General features: G+C 57.3%; 2 protein-coding genes across 2 annotated transcripts; one reads left to right on the top strand and one right to left on the bottom strand.

Annotated features, from left to right (window-relative positions):
• The first annotated feature begins 1247 nt into the window (after positions 1–1247).
• CPNE6 (copine 6) lies at positions 1248–6048 on the top strand. Its single transcript, XM_058540374.1, has 15 exons — positions 1248–1430; positions 1866–2045; positions 2382–2456; positions 2611–2685; positions 2846–2929; positions 3020–3109; positions 3457–3561; positions 3789–3875; positions 4115–4174; positions 4442–4575; positions 4653–4707; positions 4799–4850; positions 5189–5322; positions 5459–5695; positions 5911–6048. Exons 1-15 carry the CDS (start codon positions 1263–1265, stop codon positions 6046–6048), a joined length of 1674 nt encoding a protein of 557 aa, XP_058396357.1. The 5' UTR covers positions 1248–1262.
• Positions 6049–8274: 2226 nt separating this feature from the next.
• NRL (neural retina leucine zipper) lies at positions 8275–12659 on the bottom strand. The gene is made up of 3 exons (XM_058540373.1): positions 12617–12659; positions 10564–10971; positions 8275–9629 (listed from the first exon to the last, which is right to left on the bottom strand). Exons 2-3 carry the CDS (start codon positions 10942–10944, stop codon positions 9297–9299), a joined length of 714 nt encoding a protein of 237 aa, XP_058396356.1. The 5' UTR covers positions 10945–10971; positions 12617–12659; the 3' UTR covers positions 8275–9296.
• Positions 12660–14398: the final 1739 nt, after the last annotated feature.

Here is a 14398-nt window from a genome sequence, read left to right as displayed (position 1 = left end):
CTCCATAACAACATCTCCCCCAGCCCCCAGAGGGGTCCCCAGTCCTGCCCGATCCCCTCGCCACCACATGCCCCTGCCCATCTCAGGGGATCTGCGAGAACTGGGAGACTCATGGCTGGACGGCAGAGACTGCCCCCCCCAACCCAGACCCTCCCTCACATATCCAGAAAGGCACACTCAGTGGGGGAGGGGGGTATCCAGCCAGAGAAGGGTCCCAGTTCTGAGCGAGGTACAGGAACTGTCACACCCTCCTGAAGACAGACACACGACTAGAGGACAGACACACAGGGAGGGGGCGTTCAGACACACCCATGCCCGCTTGCTGGTGGAAGCATGACATGAGAGCAGACAGCCTCACCCTGAGATGTGGACAAACACAGAGAGATAGACCAACCGACAGTAAGCTCGGCCACTGTACCCCTGCCTGCTGCTGCCCGAGGCTTGGCACCACTGCTGGGGGAGGGTGACGTGCGTGCATCCCACAGGCAGCATGGAGGGGGCCGTGGCTCCCCAAAAATCCTGTCGCTAAGAGACAGTGCCAGTGCTGCCAAGAAGTATGAGAACAGGGGAGGCGGGGAGGGAAGCCAGAGTTGTCATAGTGGGAGCCCCCGCCAGGAACCTGGAGGAGCTTTCAGCAGGGACAGGGCTCTGCCTGCAACTCACCAAGCCCACCACCCCTCCCTTTCCATCAGCTGACCAGAAGGTGAGTGGGGGTGGGAGGGTGGATAGGGATAGCCCTGCTGGGCACCTTGCAACCTGCCTCCTCCTGCCCACTGCAGACTCCATTCCTAACACCCGTCCTCTTCAGACTTCCAGGGGTCCCTCCACCCGCTTCCCTACCCCCTTGCCCTAGTTCAGCTCCCTCGTGCCAAGACTGAGTGCAGCACTGGCTCAAACATCAGTCAGGAAATAGCAGAATGTGCTGAGGCAGCAGAAAGCGTGGATCAATTGATGGCCTGGGAGCCAAGACTGCTGGGAACCCCCCGGTGCTCCAGCCCTCTCCAGCCCCATCCTCGCACACTAGGCCAGCAGGGGTGACAGAAGCACAGGGCTGTGCAGGAGTGAGAGGCTCAGGTCCTCTGCCTTCCCCTGCTCAGAGCTCTGGGAAGCTGAGCCGAGGGTGGGGGAAACAGGAGGTCCATGAGATCCCAGGGCCTCAGGAAGCAGGACAAGGGGGTGGGGGCGGGCTCCCAGAAGGCAGACCCCTCCCCTGGCAGGTGTTTCCTTTCCAGTGTCCAGGTCATCTCTGTCCCCACAGTGACATGTCAGACCCTGAGATGGGATGGGTGCCTGAGCCCCCAGCCATGACGTTGGGGGCCTCGCGGGTGGAGCTGCGGGTGTCCTGCCACGGCCTCTTGGACCGGGACACACTCACCAAGCCCCACCCCTGCGTGCTGCTCAAGCTCTACTCCGACGAGCAGTGGGTGGAGGTGAGAGCGGGCTGGGGTCTTTCCTTCACTAACCTCCTGGCCTGGGAAGGAGGGAGGCTGGGTGGGGGCAATGAAAGTCTTATAGTGGAACTTGAGGATTCTGAGGGGTTTCTTCTAGGCTGTGTGGGTAACCTTGGAGACAGGTATGCCATCATTACGAACACAAACCATTTTACAGCTTCTACAGCCCAGAGCCCCAGAGGGTCCCCGGATGGCACCAGAGGCAGTGGCACAGCTTCCAACGGCCTTATGAGAGCCCCAGAGGGCTGACAGTCCAGTGGGCTGGCAGCACCCTGAGCTCGGGGATCAGCCTAGAGAGGGAAGAGCTAGTCGCTGGGGATGTGGAAGTCCGAGGAAAGCTGGCATGAGCTGGGTGGTCCAGAGCAGGGAAAAGTAGCCTGGGTTCCCACAGGGCCCTCACCCCTCCTGCCGCAGGTGGAGCGCACAGAGGTGCTACGCTCCTGCTCCAGCCCTGTCTTCTCTCGGGTGCTGGCCCTCGAGTACTTTTTTGAGGAGAAGCAGCCCCTGCAGTTTCACGTGTTTGATGCCGAGGACGGAGCCACCAGCCCCCGCAATGACACCTTCCTGGGCTCTACGGAATGCACCTTGGGCCAGGTCTGCATTCCCACCCCACCCCAACCCCATCAGCTTCTGCCTCTAACAGCCAAAATATCAGAGAGCATGAGCTCTGGAGCTAGTTCAACTGCGGCTTAAACAATCTCTGCCATTCACTGGCTGTGCAGCCTTGGGCAAGATACTTAACCTGTCTGAGTCTTAGTTTCCTGGGGTCACAGTGCCTACCTCTTAAGGTTGCTGTGGAAATTAAGTCCAACCCTAGCCCAAGTGCAGCCCCTGTGGGTACTCAAAGGGCAGTCATTACCCTGTCCATTCTACCCTGGCCAAGGCAGGTGGGGGCGTCACAGCTGGGTCTCCCTCCACCTCCATCCCCAGATTGTGTCACAAACCAAGGTCACTAAGCCATTGCTGCTGAAGAATGGGAAGACTGCGGGCAAGTCCACCATCACGGTAGGCGAGGTCCCCTGTGCTCACCCTTGGGCAGAGCGTTCAATGCCCCTGCATGGACATCCTGGTGACATCATGCCCCTCTGAAGGGAAAGGGCATAGGGTGGCCCTTGTGGTAGGGGGCGGGGGAGTCCTGCCACTTGTGTCCCCCTTGCAGATCGTGGCTGAGGAGGTATCTGGCACCAACGACTATGTGCAACTCACCTTCAGAGCCCACAAGTTGGACAACAAGGTTGGAACCCCAGAGTCCAGGCCCCCATCTCCCCTGTTAGAGAGCCTAGGCCTCCTACTCAAGACAAACCCCGGGGCCCCAGTGCTGCTCTCTTCTCAGTGTTAGCCGCCTCCCCCTGCAGACCTCACCAGGCTCATGGGCCCTTTCCGCTGTCCCCCAGGATCTGTTCAGCAAGTCTGACCCTTTCATGGAGATCTATAAGACCAACGGGGACCAGAGTGACCAGCTGGTCTGGAGGACCGAGGTTGGTGCCTGGGGCTATGGGGAAGGAGGGAGAAAGAGCCAAGTAGGGAAACCTAGATAGGAGGTGACCAGCCTCTGGGGCCTCTCCAAGGTGGTAAAGAACAACCTGAACCCCAGCTGGGAGCCGTTCCGCCTGTCCCTGCACTCCCTATGCAGCTGCGACGTCCACCGCCCTCTCAAGGTGAGGCCCCACCACCAAGGGCAGCCCACTGGAGCATCAGGCCTCTGCCTGAGACCTTCCCCCTGAGTGTGGCAAGCCCCTTCCCCCTCCTCGTGAGACAAGCCCTTCCCACTGTGGGGTAAAGGACCAGTCACAGCTCAGTGTTCTTACACTGTGTGCCTTGTATCAGAGGCCAAAGTCCCTGCCAGACTGAGCCAAAGCACGAAGTTCAGCAGGTGGCCTCTTTGGGGAGGTTGAGGATGTCTGTTTGGGCCTAGAGACCATCAGGCCCCTACCTCCCTGCATCCCTCCCCCTGCTGCCAGGAACCACTGCAAAGTATCCCTGACCCTGACCCCCCCCACCTCAGTTCCTAGTGTATGACTACGACTCGAGCGGGAAGCATGACTTCATCGGCGAGTTCACCAGCACCTTCCAGGAGATGCAGGAAGGAACAGCAGACCCTGGGCAGGAGGTGCCACAAAGACCCCACCCCACTCCCAGAATCCCACCCAGATCCCTGGGAGAATCCTGAGGGTGCGCCCGCCATATGTCATAGGAGGTGGAGAGGGTGGAAAGCGCCCCGGCCCAGCCTAAGGACTGAGCCATGGGGGTCTTATTCTGGGGGGCTCTGCTGGAAAGGGGACGAGGGGTCATCTGATGGAATTGTGACCCTGAGCTTTTGGGGCATGTGGGGTCTAGATGCAGTGGGACTGTATCAACCCCAAGTACCGGGACAAGAAGAAGAATTACAAGAGCTCGGGGACCGTGGTGCTGGCCCGGTGCACGGTAAACCCCAGTGCCTTCCTAAGCCCTGGGCCAGCCCCGACCCGACCACAACCTCACATTCAACCAACCCTGCCCTTCTTTCAAAGACCACGTTCTCTGCTTCCAGGAACTTGCCCTTTCCCAACATGAACTTCAACCTTGAAAACTCTGGTCCCTCCACTTCCCCCACAGAAGCCCCACCCAGCTCCCTCCTCAAAGGACCATTCATCCCTCCACTTTGCCTCCCTCCCTCCTGCCAGGTGGAGAAGGTGCACACCTTCCTGGATTACATCATGGGCGGCTGCCAGATCAGCTTCACGGTAAAGGCCCAGGAGATGGGGACACAGGCAAGAGGGACACAGGCTAAGCGCATAGTGAACGGAAGGAGCCCAGAATCCCCACTGTGCCTACTTGGGCCTCTCATGAGCCTTAGCACTGTCGGCCTGTTCCCCTCGCCCCACTCCATGAGGAGGCTACCTATGGGCTCACCCGGATTCATCTCAGTCCTCCCTACAGACCCTAGCTCTGGCCTAGCCTCTCTGTTGGCTCTCATGGATGCAGCATGCCCCTTTCCCCATCCCCACCAGGTGGCCATTGACTTCACCGCCTCCAATGGGGACCCGAGGAGCAGCCAGTCCCTACACTGCCTCAGCCCCCGCCAGCCCAACCACTACCTGCAGGCCCTGCGTGCAGTGGGGGGCATCTGTCAGGACTACGACAGGTAGTAGAAGGTGGCAGTGGGGGGACAGGCAGGGAGCCCTAGCCCGATGGGCCCCCACAACCTTTTCTTCTCCCCAGTGATAAGCTGTTCCCAGCATTCGGCTTTGGAGCTCGAATTCCTCCCAACTTCGAGGTAGGCCGGGGTTGAGAGGAAGGCAGGAGACGGTGGGAGAGTCAGACAAGAAGGAAAGACATCCCCTCGCTGCCTCCCCTTACCCTCACAGGTGTCCCATGACTTTGCTATCAACTTTGACCCAGAAAATCCTGAATGTGAAGGTAAGGGGGAGATTCCCACCAGCCCTGCCTCCCCCGCTCCCTCCAGCTTGCTGCACACCCTGTACACCCCACAGCGGAGCACAGACTCCATTCCTGTGGGCCCAGTTCCCTGAGCCTTCACCCATTCAGTGCCTGTCTTCATTTGGTAAGACTTCCAGCTCCTGGCTCAGCATCTGCCCACCCAACTCCCCCAGCACCTGGACCATCCAACTCTCCTTCTGCTTAGTGAGGAACCTGGGGGGCAGAGCAGTCCTGAGACAGGGAAGCACTTTATTGCTTCAAGGGTGTCAGAAAGGGCTCTCTGCTAATCTGTGCCAGCCTCATCGCTTTGCCCACAGAGATCTCGGGGGTCATCGCCTCCTACCGCCGTTGCCTGCCCCAGATCCAGCTCTATGGACCCACCAACGTGGCCCCCATCATCAACCGAGTGGCGGGGCCAGCCCAGCGGGAGCAGAGCACCGGCCAAGCCACGGTGAGGAGACCAAGCAGACAACCAGGCGCTGCCCCGAGTGTCCTCCGGTGGGGCCAGGGCCAGGGCCCCAACTTGAGGCGGGTGCCAACGACCTTGCACGCAGAGCCGACACTTCCTCCCCTCTGCCTGCCCTCAGAAGTACTCCGTGCTGCTGGTGCTCACGGATGGCGTGGTGAGCGACATGGCAGAGACCCGCGCCGCCATCGTGCGCGCCTCCCGCCTGCCCATGTCCATCATCATCGTGGGTGTGGGAAATGCCGACTTCTCCGACATGCGGCTGCTGGACGGCGATGACGGTCCCTTGCGCTGCCCCCGAGGGGTGCCCGCGGCCCGCGACATCGTCCAGTTCGTGCCCTTCCGGGACTTCAAGGATGTGAGTGTCCGGCGCCTCTCTCGGCTGAAGGACTCCTCAGGTCCTCATGCCCCCAAATCTGACCTGTCTCTCCTACGGTGTTGATATCCTGCGAAGACTCTGGAGCCCCCCCCCCCCCCGCCACTCCCGGGTGGCCAACCCGAAGCCCCGCCCCCTTATTTGACCCCGCCTCCCCGACTCTTCCGCCGCTAACCACGTGCCCGCCCCCACCCCAGGCCGCACCCTCTGCGCTAGCTAAGTGCGTCCTGGCCGAGGTGCCGCGGCAGGTGGTGGAGTACTACGCCAGCCAGGGCATCAGCCCCGGGGCTCCCAGGCCCTGCACTCCAGCCACCACCCCCAGCCCTAGTCCGTGACTGCCTCCACCAGATCGACACTCCCTCAGCCTCTCAGTGAGTCCTGGTGGCCCAAAGGGGTGGACACTAGGGGGTGCAAGGTGGGGCTCGGTGGAGCCCGTCTTGGCTGGGTGTGGTGTAGAGGAGGGTGCTTATGACTATCCCACCATCTCCCAGGTGCCTGTCCTGACCCTTGTGACTTGAGTGACCAGTGCCTCTCCCTCTTGGTCCAGCTGTGCTCCTGGGTCCTGGAAGTGAGCGGTGAGCCCTGTCCCCATCTCTCCAGGCCCCACACCCCTCAGCCTTGTGGCCCCTCAGTGACTTTCTTCAGTGATCCTGACTTTCTGGCCGTTAATAAAGGGAACCACTCCTAGCACCTCAGCCTCTACCTATCATGCCTCAGATGCCCACTGGGCAGTTCGGAGCACCTACACACACACCATTAAGAAATGAGAACCAGCACCTTCCAAAATCTGAGCCAGAGTTCCAGGAAGCCTGATGTGTCTGCAGGTTCACCCCAACTATGTGCCAGAGGGATCTGAGGAGCCCCTACCCTCACCTCCCAACCCCAGGGGGCCCAGACACCATGAGGGTTAATTACCAGAGCTGGGGGGTTAATAAGGGGCTGTCAAGGGGGCAGGCTGACACCCTCTTACAGCTGTCTCCAGAGAAGCCCAGCTGAGTCTCCCAGGGGGCTAAATCCCGGCCCCCGCACAGCTGTGGGGTGAGCCAAGAAGGGCTGTTGGGAGGACTGCAGGAGGCAGCAGAGCTGCTAGTGAATAATGAATACAGAGGGGACACCTAAGGTCTGTGCAGCCTGGTTTTCCTGGGTATGTGAATGTGTGTGTGTGTGTTCACATACTGCACATCCTGACTCTCCATGAGTGTGGCCTTAATGGTTGGGGAAGTCCAGCTGTGTACTCTTAGTAACAATGGCAGCAAACATTATTTTTTAGCACGTGTGAAGCTTTGTGCTCAGTGCTCAAAATGCATGCACTATCACTAGGTAGTTACCATTACTTTCCCCATTTTCTGACAAAGCAAGCGAGGCTTGATTTAAACTCACCCATAGTCAAAGAAGATCTGGTGGCCCTGGAACTTGAGCCTAGGCCCATCTGGCCAAAGTGCCCACATTCTTAATCACTAGTGTGCAACTTCTGTGTGAGGTGTATCCGTGTCACCCTCGTCTTGAGACCCAGGTGTATGTATACGTGGCCTGACTGTGTGTACGGGTGTAGGTGCCTATGGGTGGGTGTCTCTGCCCGTGTGTGTGCCGTGTGTGTGCCGTGCAAGGCCTCAGCCAGTCAAGGAAAGTGTGCAAGAGCAGTAGTGGGTCTGGATTGCAGCTCCAGAGGGCGGGCAAGGACACAAGTGATATCCAGAGTGAGGAAGAAGAGCTGGGCTCCTGGAGGGACACTCCCTGCCCCAGCCTCTCCCTTCAATGATGCTGTGGAAGAGGATGAAGGAGAAGAGACTAAAGGTGCTGCGAGCCTCAGAGAGAGGAGCCAGAGAGGCTGGCCAGAGGCCAGTAGGAGGAAAGGGAGAGGAGAAGAGAAAGAAACCCCAGGGGAGATGGAGTAGAGGCCTCCCATAGCAGGTTCCTGAGTGGAGGAGAAATGAGCTGGGCTAGAGGAGGGGGAGGAGGGAACAAGTACTGTAATGGGAAGAGACAGCTGGGGAGGGGGTGGATAGAGGGGGGCAGAAAGGAAGAGAGACATATGGGAGCCTCTTCCCCACGCCCCACTGCTTCTCCCGTTTATTGTGTCCCTTAGAGGATCTACAACAGTGGCTGGTGAGGTAGCTACTCCCAGCTCAGTGCCTCTGCTCTGCCCAGATCCCTGCCCACTCTCTCCATAGGCTGTTGAACCAGAGGGCTGGGTTACCATGGCAACTGTGAGACCTCTGGACAGCCATAGGCAGGCCAAGCAGGTCACTGCTGCTCCCAGGCTTCTGTGCAGTGGTAGTGGGAGGGAGAGGTTCCATCTGGCCCAATCCCTGCCTCTCCACCCCATTTTCATTGGGCCTCCAGAACTGAGATGCACCACTCAGCCTAGGTGGGGGTTTCCCAGTTTCTCTCTCTCTCTCTCTCTCCCTCCCTCCCTCCCTCTCTCCCTCCCTCCCTCTCTCTCTCTCTCTCTCTCTCTCTCTCACACACACACACACACACACACACACACAGAAGCCTGGAGCAAGGATAAAGAATGAATATTTCTTAAATTGCAAGAACATTTAGCCAATAGCATACAGTTCTGCCTGGACTTCAAGTTTAATTCACAAAAGCTGCATTCTCTTGGCTCCTCATCCTGCTGAGGCAAGTCTCACCTCAGCCCTCAGAGAGGTAGGAGTAGCAGGGGCACCCTATGCAGGTCTGGAGGACCAGTGCGTGGGCTCACCCACTGCCTGGGGTGCAGTCAGGAAGCTAGAGTAGGGCAGGAAATCCCTTTGGTGAAGTTGTCTTGGGGGCTCCCACACTAAGGAGATGCCAGAACTGGAAAAGTGTCAGAAGTCATCCAATCCAAATGAGGATTAGATGCAGTAACCGAGACAGAGGGAGCAAGTGATTTGCTCCAGGTGACAGAGGTATCCTGTGGCAGAGCTGGGAACAGTGCCCAGGTCCCCAGACTTCTGCCCAGGATTCTCTCCCAGTCCACACCAGCCACCCCCAGAGTTCCTCCAGCCTTTGCTGCTCTGGGCCCTGGAGGCCACTGGTTGGGCAGAAAGAAAGCCTCTTGGATAGAGTTCTTCGTCTGTCTTGCTAGTGGGAATTGAAATCTTGAAAATGCAATAGTCCTAAAATCGGGAGATTACAAGTCTCGAAAGGAAAATACAGCCTTATTGCTAATTACCACCTTAATGCACTACAGGTTGAAAACCTTGAATTAAAATCTAAACTGAGGGCGGAGCTGCACCACTCCCTCACCTCCCGTTCACTGTGTCACCCAGCCGTCGTCCACGCTCCACACACACACAGAGTGCTTGGCACTGGCTCCCGTAGATCTCAGTGTCCAGGTCATGTGGGATGGGGCAGGAGGTGGAGAGTTTCTGTGCACGGCCTGCGTGAGGGGAGGGGACCCCTCTCCCAGAAAATGATCAACATCTAACCTCGGAGCATGCCTTGAGGGTCCAGGGAGTTTGGGAATATTTGTGTGGTCATACAAGGGAGTGTCTGGCACCAGAAGCCTCTCAGTAACCATCTGGTGAATGGTGCCGCTGCCTCCTGGGTGGTGCCTCCCACCCACCTACTCCACCACTCCGCGGCCCCAAGCAGCTCAGAGAAAGAAGTGGGCGTGGTCCCCGGACCCAGGGCCGCTCGAGGTCAGTCGGTCACAGCGAGCCTTGTAGAGGTCGCGCTCCCTGGCCAGACGGGCCACCTCGGCCCGGAGCGCGTCCAGCTGGGCGGCCAGGCGGGCGCGCTCGGCCTCCAGCCCGCGCCGCTGCTGCAGCCGCTTGGAGCGACAGGCCTGCGCGTAACCGCGGTTCTTCAGCGTGCGGCGCCTCTGCTTCAGCCGCAGCGCCTCGTCGCGCCCGCAGCCCCGCAGCTGCCGGTTGAGCTCCCGCACAGACATCGACACCAGCGCCGCGTCCGAAAACCGCTCGGCCAGCTGCAGAGGGAGCGGGCAGAGACCGGGTCAGCGCCGGGTCCTACCCCCTCCACACTTGGATGGCGACGACAGACTGGCCCTGCCCCCAGGGAGGCTCCACCCCTGGCTGCCACCTTTACCTGCATACTCGCCCTGCCACTGAATCTATCTCGCAGTGCAGCCCGGCCCCAGGTCCCAACACGCCCCCGGCCCACGCGGTCCTGGCTGTGGCACTCACGCCCTTTGGGCCCCGCCCCGCGCGGCAGGCCCCGCCTCCCACGGTCAGGCGAGCCAATCGCGCACGTGAACCCGCTCCGCCTCTGCGCTGTCCTCAGCATCAGGCTCCAGACCCACGTGGGTCCAGGGGACCCGCGCCCAGACAGACCCCACCCCTCCAACGAGCCTCGCTCTCTTGTCCTGAAGGCCGCAACCGTGTGACCCTCAAAGGATTTGGATTACATCCTAATGCCCTCAACACCCCCATCTGTGTCTATAATTAATAGGATGAGTCTCAATCCTTCCTGAGAAGGTTGGGGCCTGAGGAAGCACGAAGTCTTGAAAAGGCCAACCTCATTCCGGTTCCCACAGTCGTAACTCCGCTCCGTTCCACGCACAACCCTTTCCCTGGTGTCCACAGACGGAGTATCTGTTTACCTCCCCGTAATCAACCGTTCCCCGACACCCTTTCATTCCCAATCCTCCCCCTTTCCGTGCTCTTCTAACCTTATTTTCTCCCTCTTCGTCGTGGTTCAGCCCACTCATTTCTCGCCGTTTGGAAAAAAGGGAGGGCACAGGATGTAGGGTCCTCTATCTGATTTCTTTCAAGGTCCCCTCTCTTCTCCTGCCCTCTGTCTCTTTCCCCATCTGTAACCCCCTCCAGGAACTCTCCTTCCTCTTTTGGGCTGTCCTCCTCCCTCAGCCTGCCCCCCCTCAGACCAGCTCACTGATCACTCACCTGGGCATGCTGGGCTCCTGTCTCCTCGGGGCTCCCTGGATAGTAGGCTTGGGGCCCCTCACCAGGGACTGGGCTCTGACTCTGCAGCAGCTCCACAGCCTCCTCTGGACTCAGCCCCAGTGCCTCCCCAGCCCCCAGCTGCTGCTGCAGGGTGGCCAGCCAGTACAGCTCCTCCAGGCCTGGCCGGGGACCCTCCGTGGCCCCCACCATGCCTGACTCGCTGAAGGTGGGTGAAGGAGGCACTGAGCTGTAGGGTGTGGAGCCCAGTGAGGCTGTGGGGAAGCCAGATCGCCCCTCAGAGGGTTCCCGCTTTACCTCAAATTTCATCAAGTCAAAGTCATTGACATATTCCATGGCCAGGGGGCTGGGAGGCAGTGCCATTCTGGGGCTGGATTGGGAGGCGTGCACCTGCAAAAAAGAGGAGAGGTTTGGAGCACCTGAAGGCTGCCTGTCAGCTTCCTTCACCAAAACCTGCTTCCTGCAAAGCCCACGTGCCCTGGAGCCAGAGTTCTGGAAAGCCTGGGTGATAGTCCAGCCCTTTCTCTACATAGTCACCTCCAGGCTGGGGGGCAACATTTTAGGTGGCAGGGGCTCCTGATCCGTGGCAAGCAGCTTAAAGGCCTGAATGAGGAAGAGGATAGCACCAGCCTCTGGCCCCACTGGTGCCTCTGGAGTCTATGAAAAACAAGAGGAATATGGCAGTGCTCCCAACTTTAGTGATGGGAAATGCTGAGAGGTTCTGTCATCTCAAGAGGCATAATTTCGTTTCCGAGCAATTAAAAAAATTTGCTTAATTAACTGTGACAGAATATGTGTATATTTTAGGACAATGGGAAGGCACATATGCTGTGAATTTTAATATATAAGGATAACATGCTGTGATACCTCTCTGTATCTCAGAGTCCCAGGGCAATGCCTTGCATACAGAAGACCCTCAGTGCACATCTGTTCTATGGATTAATCAATTAATGAATCCCTTTTATAGGAGCAAAAGACTTTCCAAGGAAAAAAGAAAGGTCCCAGAATCAGTTCTAGAAAGATCAGGACTGAGTGGTGACAATCTTTTGCCAAGGCCAATTGCTCCAAGGGGAATGAAGCAAGACTGGTTTTCTCCACTTTGTTCAGAACCTGCTCTGCTGTGTGAACTTGAGCAGACCATCTTCCCCTTTCTGACTCCAGTTTCCCCTTCTATTCAATGAAGGCAGTTAGACTTCAACATTTCCCAAAGAGTGTTCTGTGAAACACTAAGTCTGAGAAATACCCAAGAAGAGGTCTATGCTCAGATAATTTTGAGAAATACTGCCTCCATCCCCATCTCTTGCAGATTCACAAAGCACAGCAGCATATTAATCTGAGAAGTCCTTCAGTAAACCATCTGTTTGACTTTGACACAGAGTGTCCCGAACTTATGTCCCCAAGGAGCTCTCCTCCCTGTTATCAGCCATGGAGCAGGTGCTCACCTGGGAACCTCTGGCTAGATGACCTCAGAGATCCTTCCCAGCCTGCAAGTCCCGAACTCTAGCCCAACTCCCAGTTCCAACAGCCCCACCAGCAAGGGCAAGACAGGGAGTGCTCATCCCCAGGGCTTAGCATTTGGCTCCATCTTGCTGCCCCAAGCCTAGGCAGCCCTCTTTCCAACAACATCTCAGACCCCCAGGCTCTGCCCAGAGAGGTGGGAGGAAGGACCAGGCTTCTCTTTCTTCCTGTCCCAGGGAACCAAGGAAGGGTTGTTGCCCATCTATTGAGCTCCTCACCTTTGAGAGGACAGAGGGGTTGGGAACAAAGACACAGATTAAAGAAACTGATCCTTGGCAGGGAGGAGATAGCCAGCCACTGAGAGAGGTGTCCAGAGAGAATTGGATGAAGAGATAAGTGAGGGGGTTGTTTACCTTTCTGAAGTGAGAGCAGTGAGAGACATAAGGCCAGTCAAGGTGGGAGTGGGGCAGGGGACAAAAGTGTGAGGACTCCTGAAAACAGGCAACAGAGAGCAGACGTCGGAGGAGGGGGTTTTGGTGAGAGGCCTGGCACCCAGGTGGGCCCTGGACATACTCACTTTAGGGATGACGGAGATGATGTGGTCAGTGTCAGAGCCAGGTGGGCACAGCTTCCCCAGAGACTGGAGGCCCCATCGAGCGGGGCCTGGTGCCTCTGAGCTCAGAACAGGGGGCTGTGGGCACAGAGCCCAAAGGGCACTCTTAAAGGGCCAGCTCTCTGAGGTCATCTGTGGTCCTCAGGCCTCCAGCCAATGAGATAAGGGGATCATTTGCATATCTCATTGGCCAGGGGGGTTGCGTGGAATGAGAGGAGAGGACACGTATGCTTGCTCTCAAGGAAGGAAAGGGGGCATCTTCCCCAACAAAGCTCGACACTGATAGTCTGACGCACATGTGCTCTGCTTCCCTGTATGGAGAGCCGCATTGGCCCAACCACCACCCTCATGTGAACACAACCCTCAGCCCTGGGTGACTGAGAGCCTGGGACTGGAAAAGAGGACCAGACAAGGCTCTGCAGCCCCTTGTCAATGTTTTGGGGTGTACAAGCTCTCCTGAATCCACTCTCACCTGCCCTGTTGAGTCTGTTTCCTGTTTCCAGGAATCTTCACATTTCTGCCCCCTGCCTCACTCCCACCGTATCTGGTCTCATGCCCCTCACAGCTATCGCAACAAAGCAACCCTCCCCACACAGAGCAACCCTCCCCACGGTGAGTCTCCAGGACTCGGCCATCCAATCCTCAGTCTCTCCCACTCTTGCTGACTCAGCCCTGGGACAGGCAGCCCAGCTGGGGAGAAGGAGCAGGAGAAGGGAGAATGGGGAAGTCTGCTGCTTCCTTCTGGGCCATCTCGGGACACTGAAATCTAATCACCACCAATCCATCTGAGACACTTTTGTAACTGCCCTCACATGCCCTCTGCTTCCTCTCACCTTTTCCCCTATGTGTCTCTGTCCCTCCCTTTTCCTCTGTCACTCATCCTGGTTCCCAGATGGCTGGAGGCTGACCTACATTTTCAGCCTAATCCCCTAACACCTCTTAGAGCTATCATCCCCGAGTAGAAGTTGGAACAGGGATACTAGGAATTAGCCAAGGAGATGTTTAAACCTGTCTGAAGCTGTTTAAATAAGGTCTGTGCTAGAATAGAACTCCAAGAGTTAAAGGCTATTCCCTATCTTCTGAGGACACCCAAACACTCCCATGGGGTTAACAGGTCCTCTTTCCCAGCCCAAAGAGAGACCTGGGTGCCCATCAGCCCCAAAGATCATCAATTATAAAAATTAACCTGGTCCCAGCCTTAGGTGTTGGGTGAAAAGCTGGTAGATTCAGATGATCTAAGGCAGTGGTTCTCAAAGTGTGGTCCCCAGAACAGCAGCATCACCTGGGAACTTGTTAGAAATGCAAATTCTGTGGTCTCACCTCAAGGCTACTGAATCAGAATCTCTGGGGATGGGGTCAAAAAAAATCTGTGTTTTGATAAGCCTTCCAGGCAATTTCGATGAACACTAAAGTTTGAGAACCACTGCTCTACAGAATGCCTAAGGTCAACTCAGCTTCCCTTGTTGTGTGACACTGTGTGTGTGTGTGTGTGTGTGTCTGTGTGTGTGTGTGTGTGTGTGTGTCTGTGTGTGTGGTCTCTCCTGCCATGCTCTCTACACACATGTAAGAAGATCTAGATCAGATGACATCTCTCTCTTCCCACACCTGGCCTCCATTTTATGGAACAGAGACCATTGTCATTACCCCAGTAGAAAGTCTTCTCAGTGTGATTGCCTGCATCTAGTGCTGTTTTTGCAGAAGAACCAAAAAGCCCAAGGGAACAAGGCCACAAAATGGGAATGGGGA

Source organism: Diceros bicornis, chromosome 5 (assembly GCF_020826845.1).
Source record: "Diceros bicornis minor isolate mBicDic1 chromosome 5, mDicBic1.mat.cur, whole genome shotgun sequence".
Lineage (NCBI taxonomy): Eukaryota > Metazoa > Chordata > Mammalia > Perissodactyla > Rhinocerotidae > Diceros > Diceros bicornis.
This window is presented reverse-complemented; position numbering and strand designations above follow the sequence as displayed.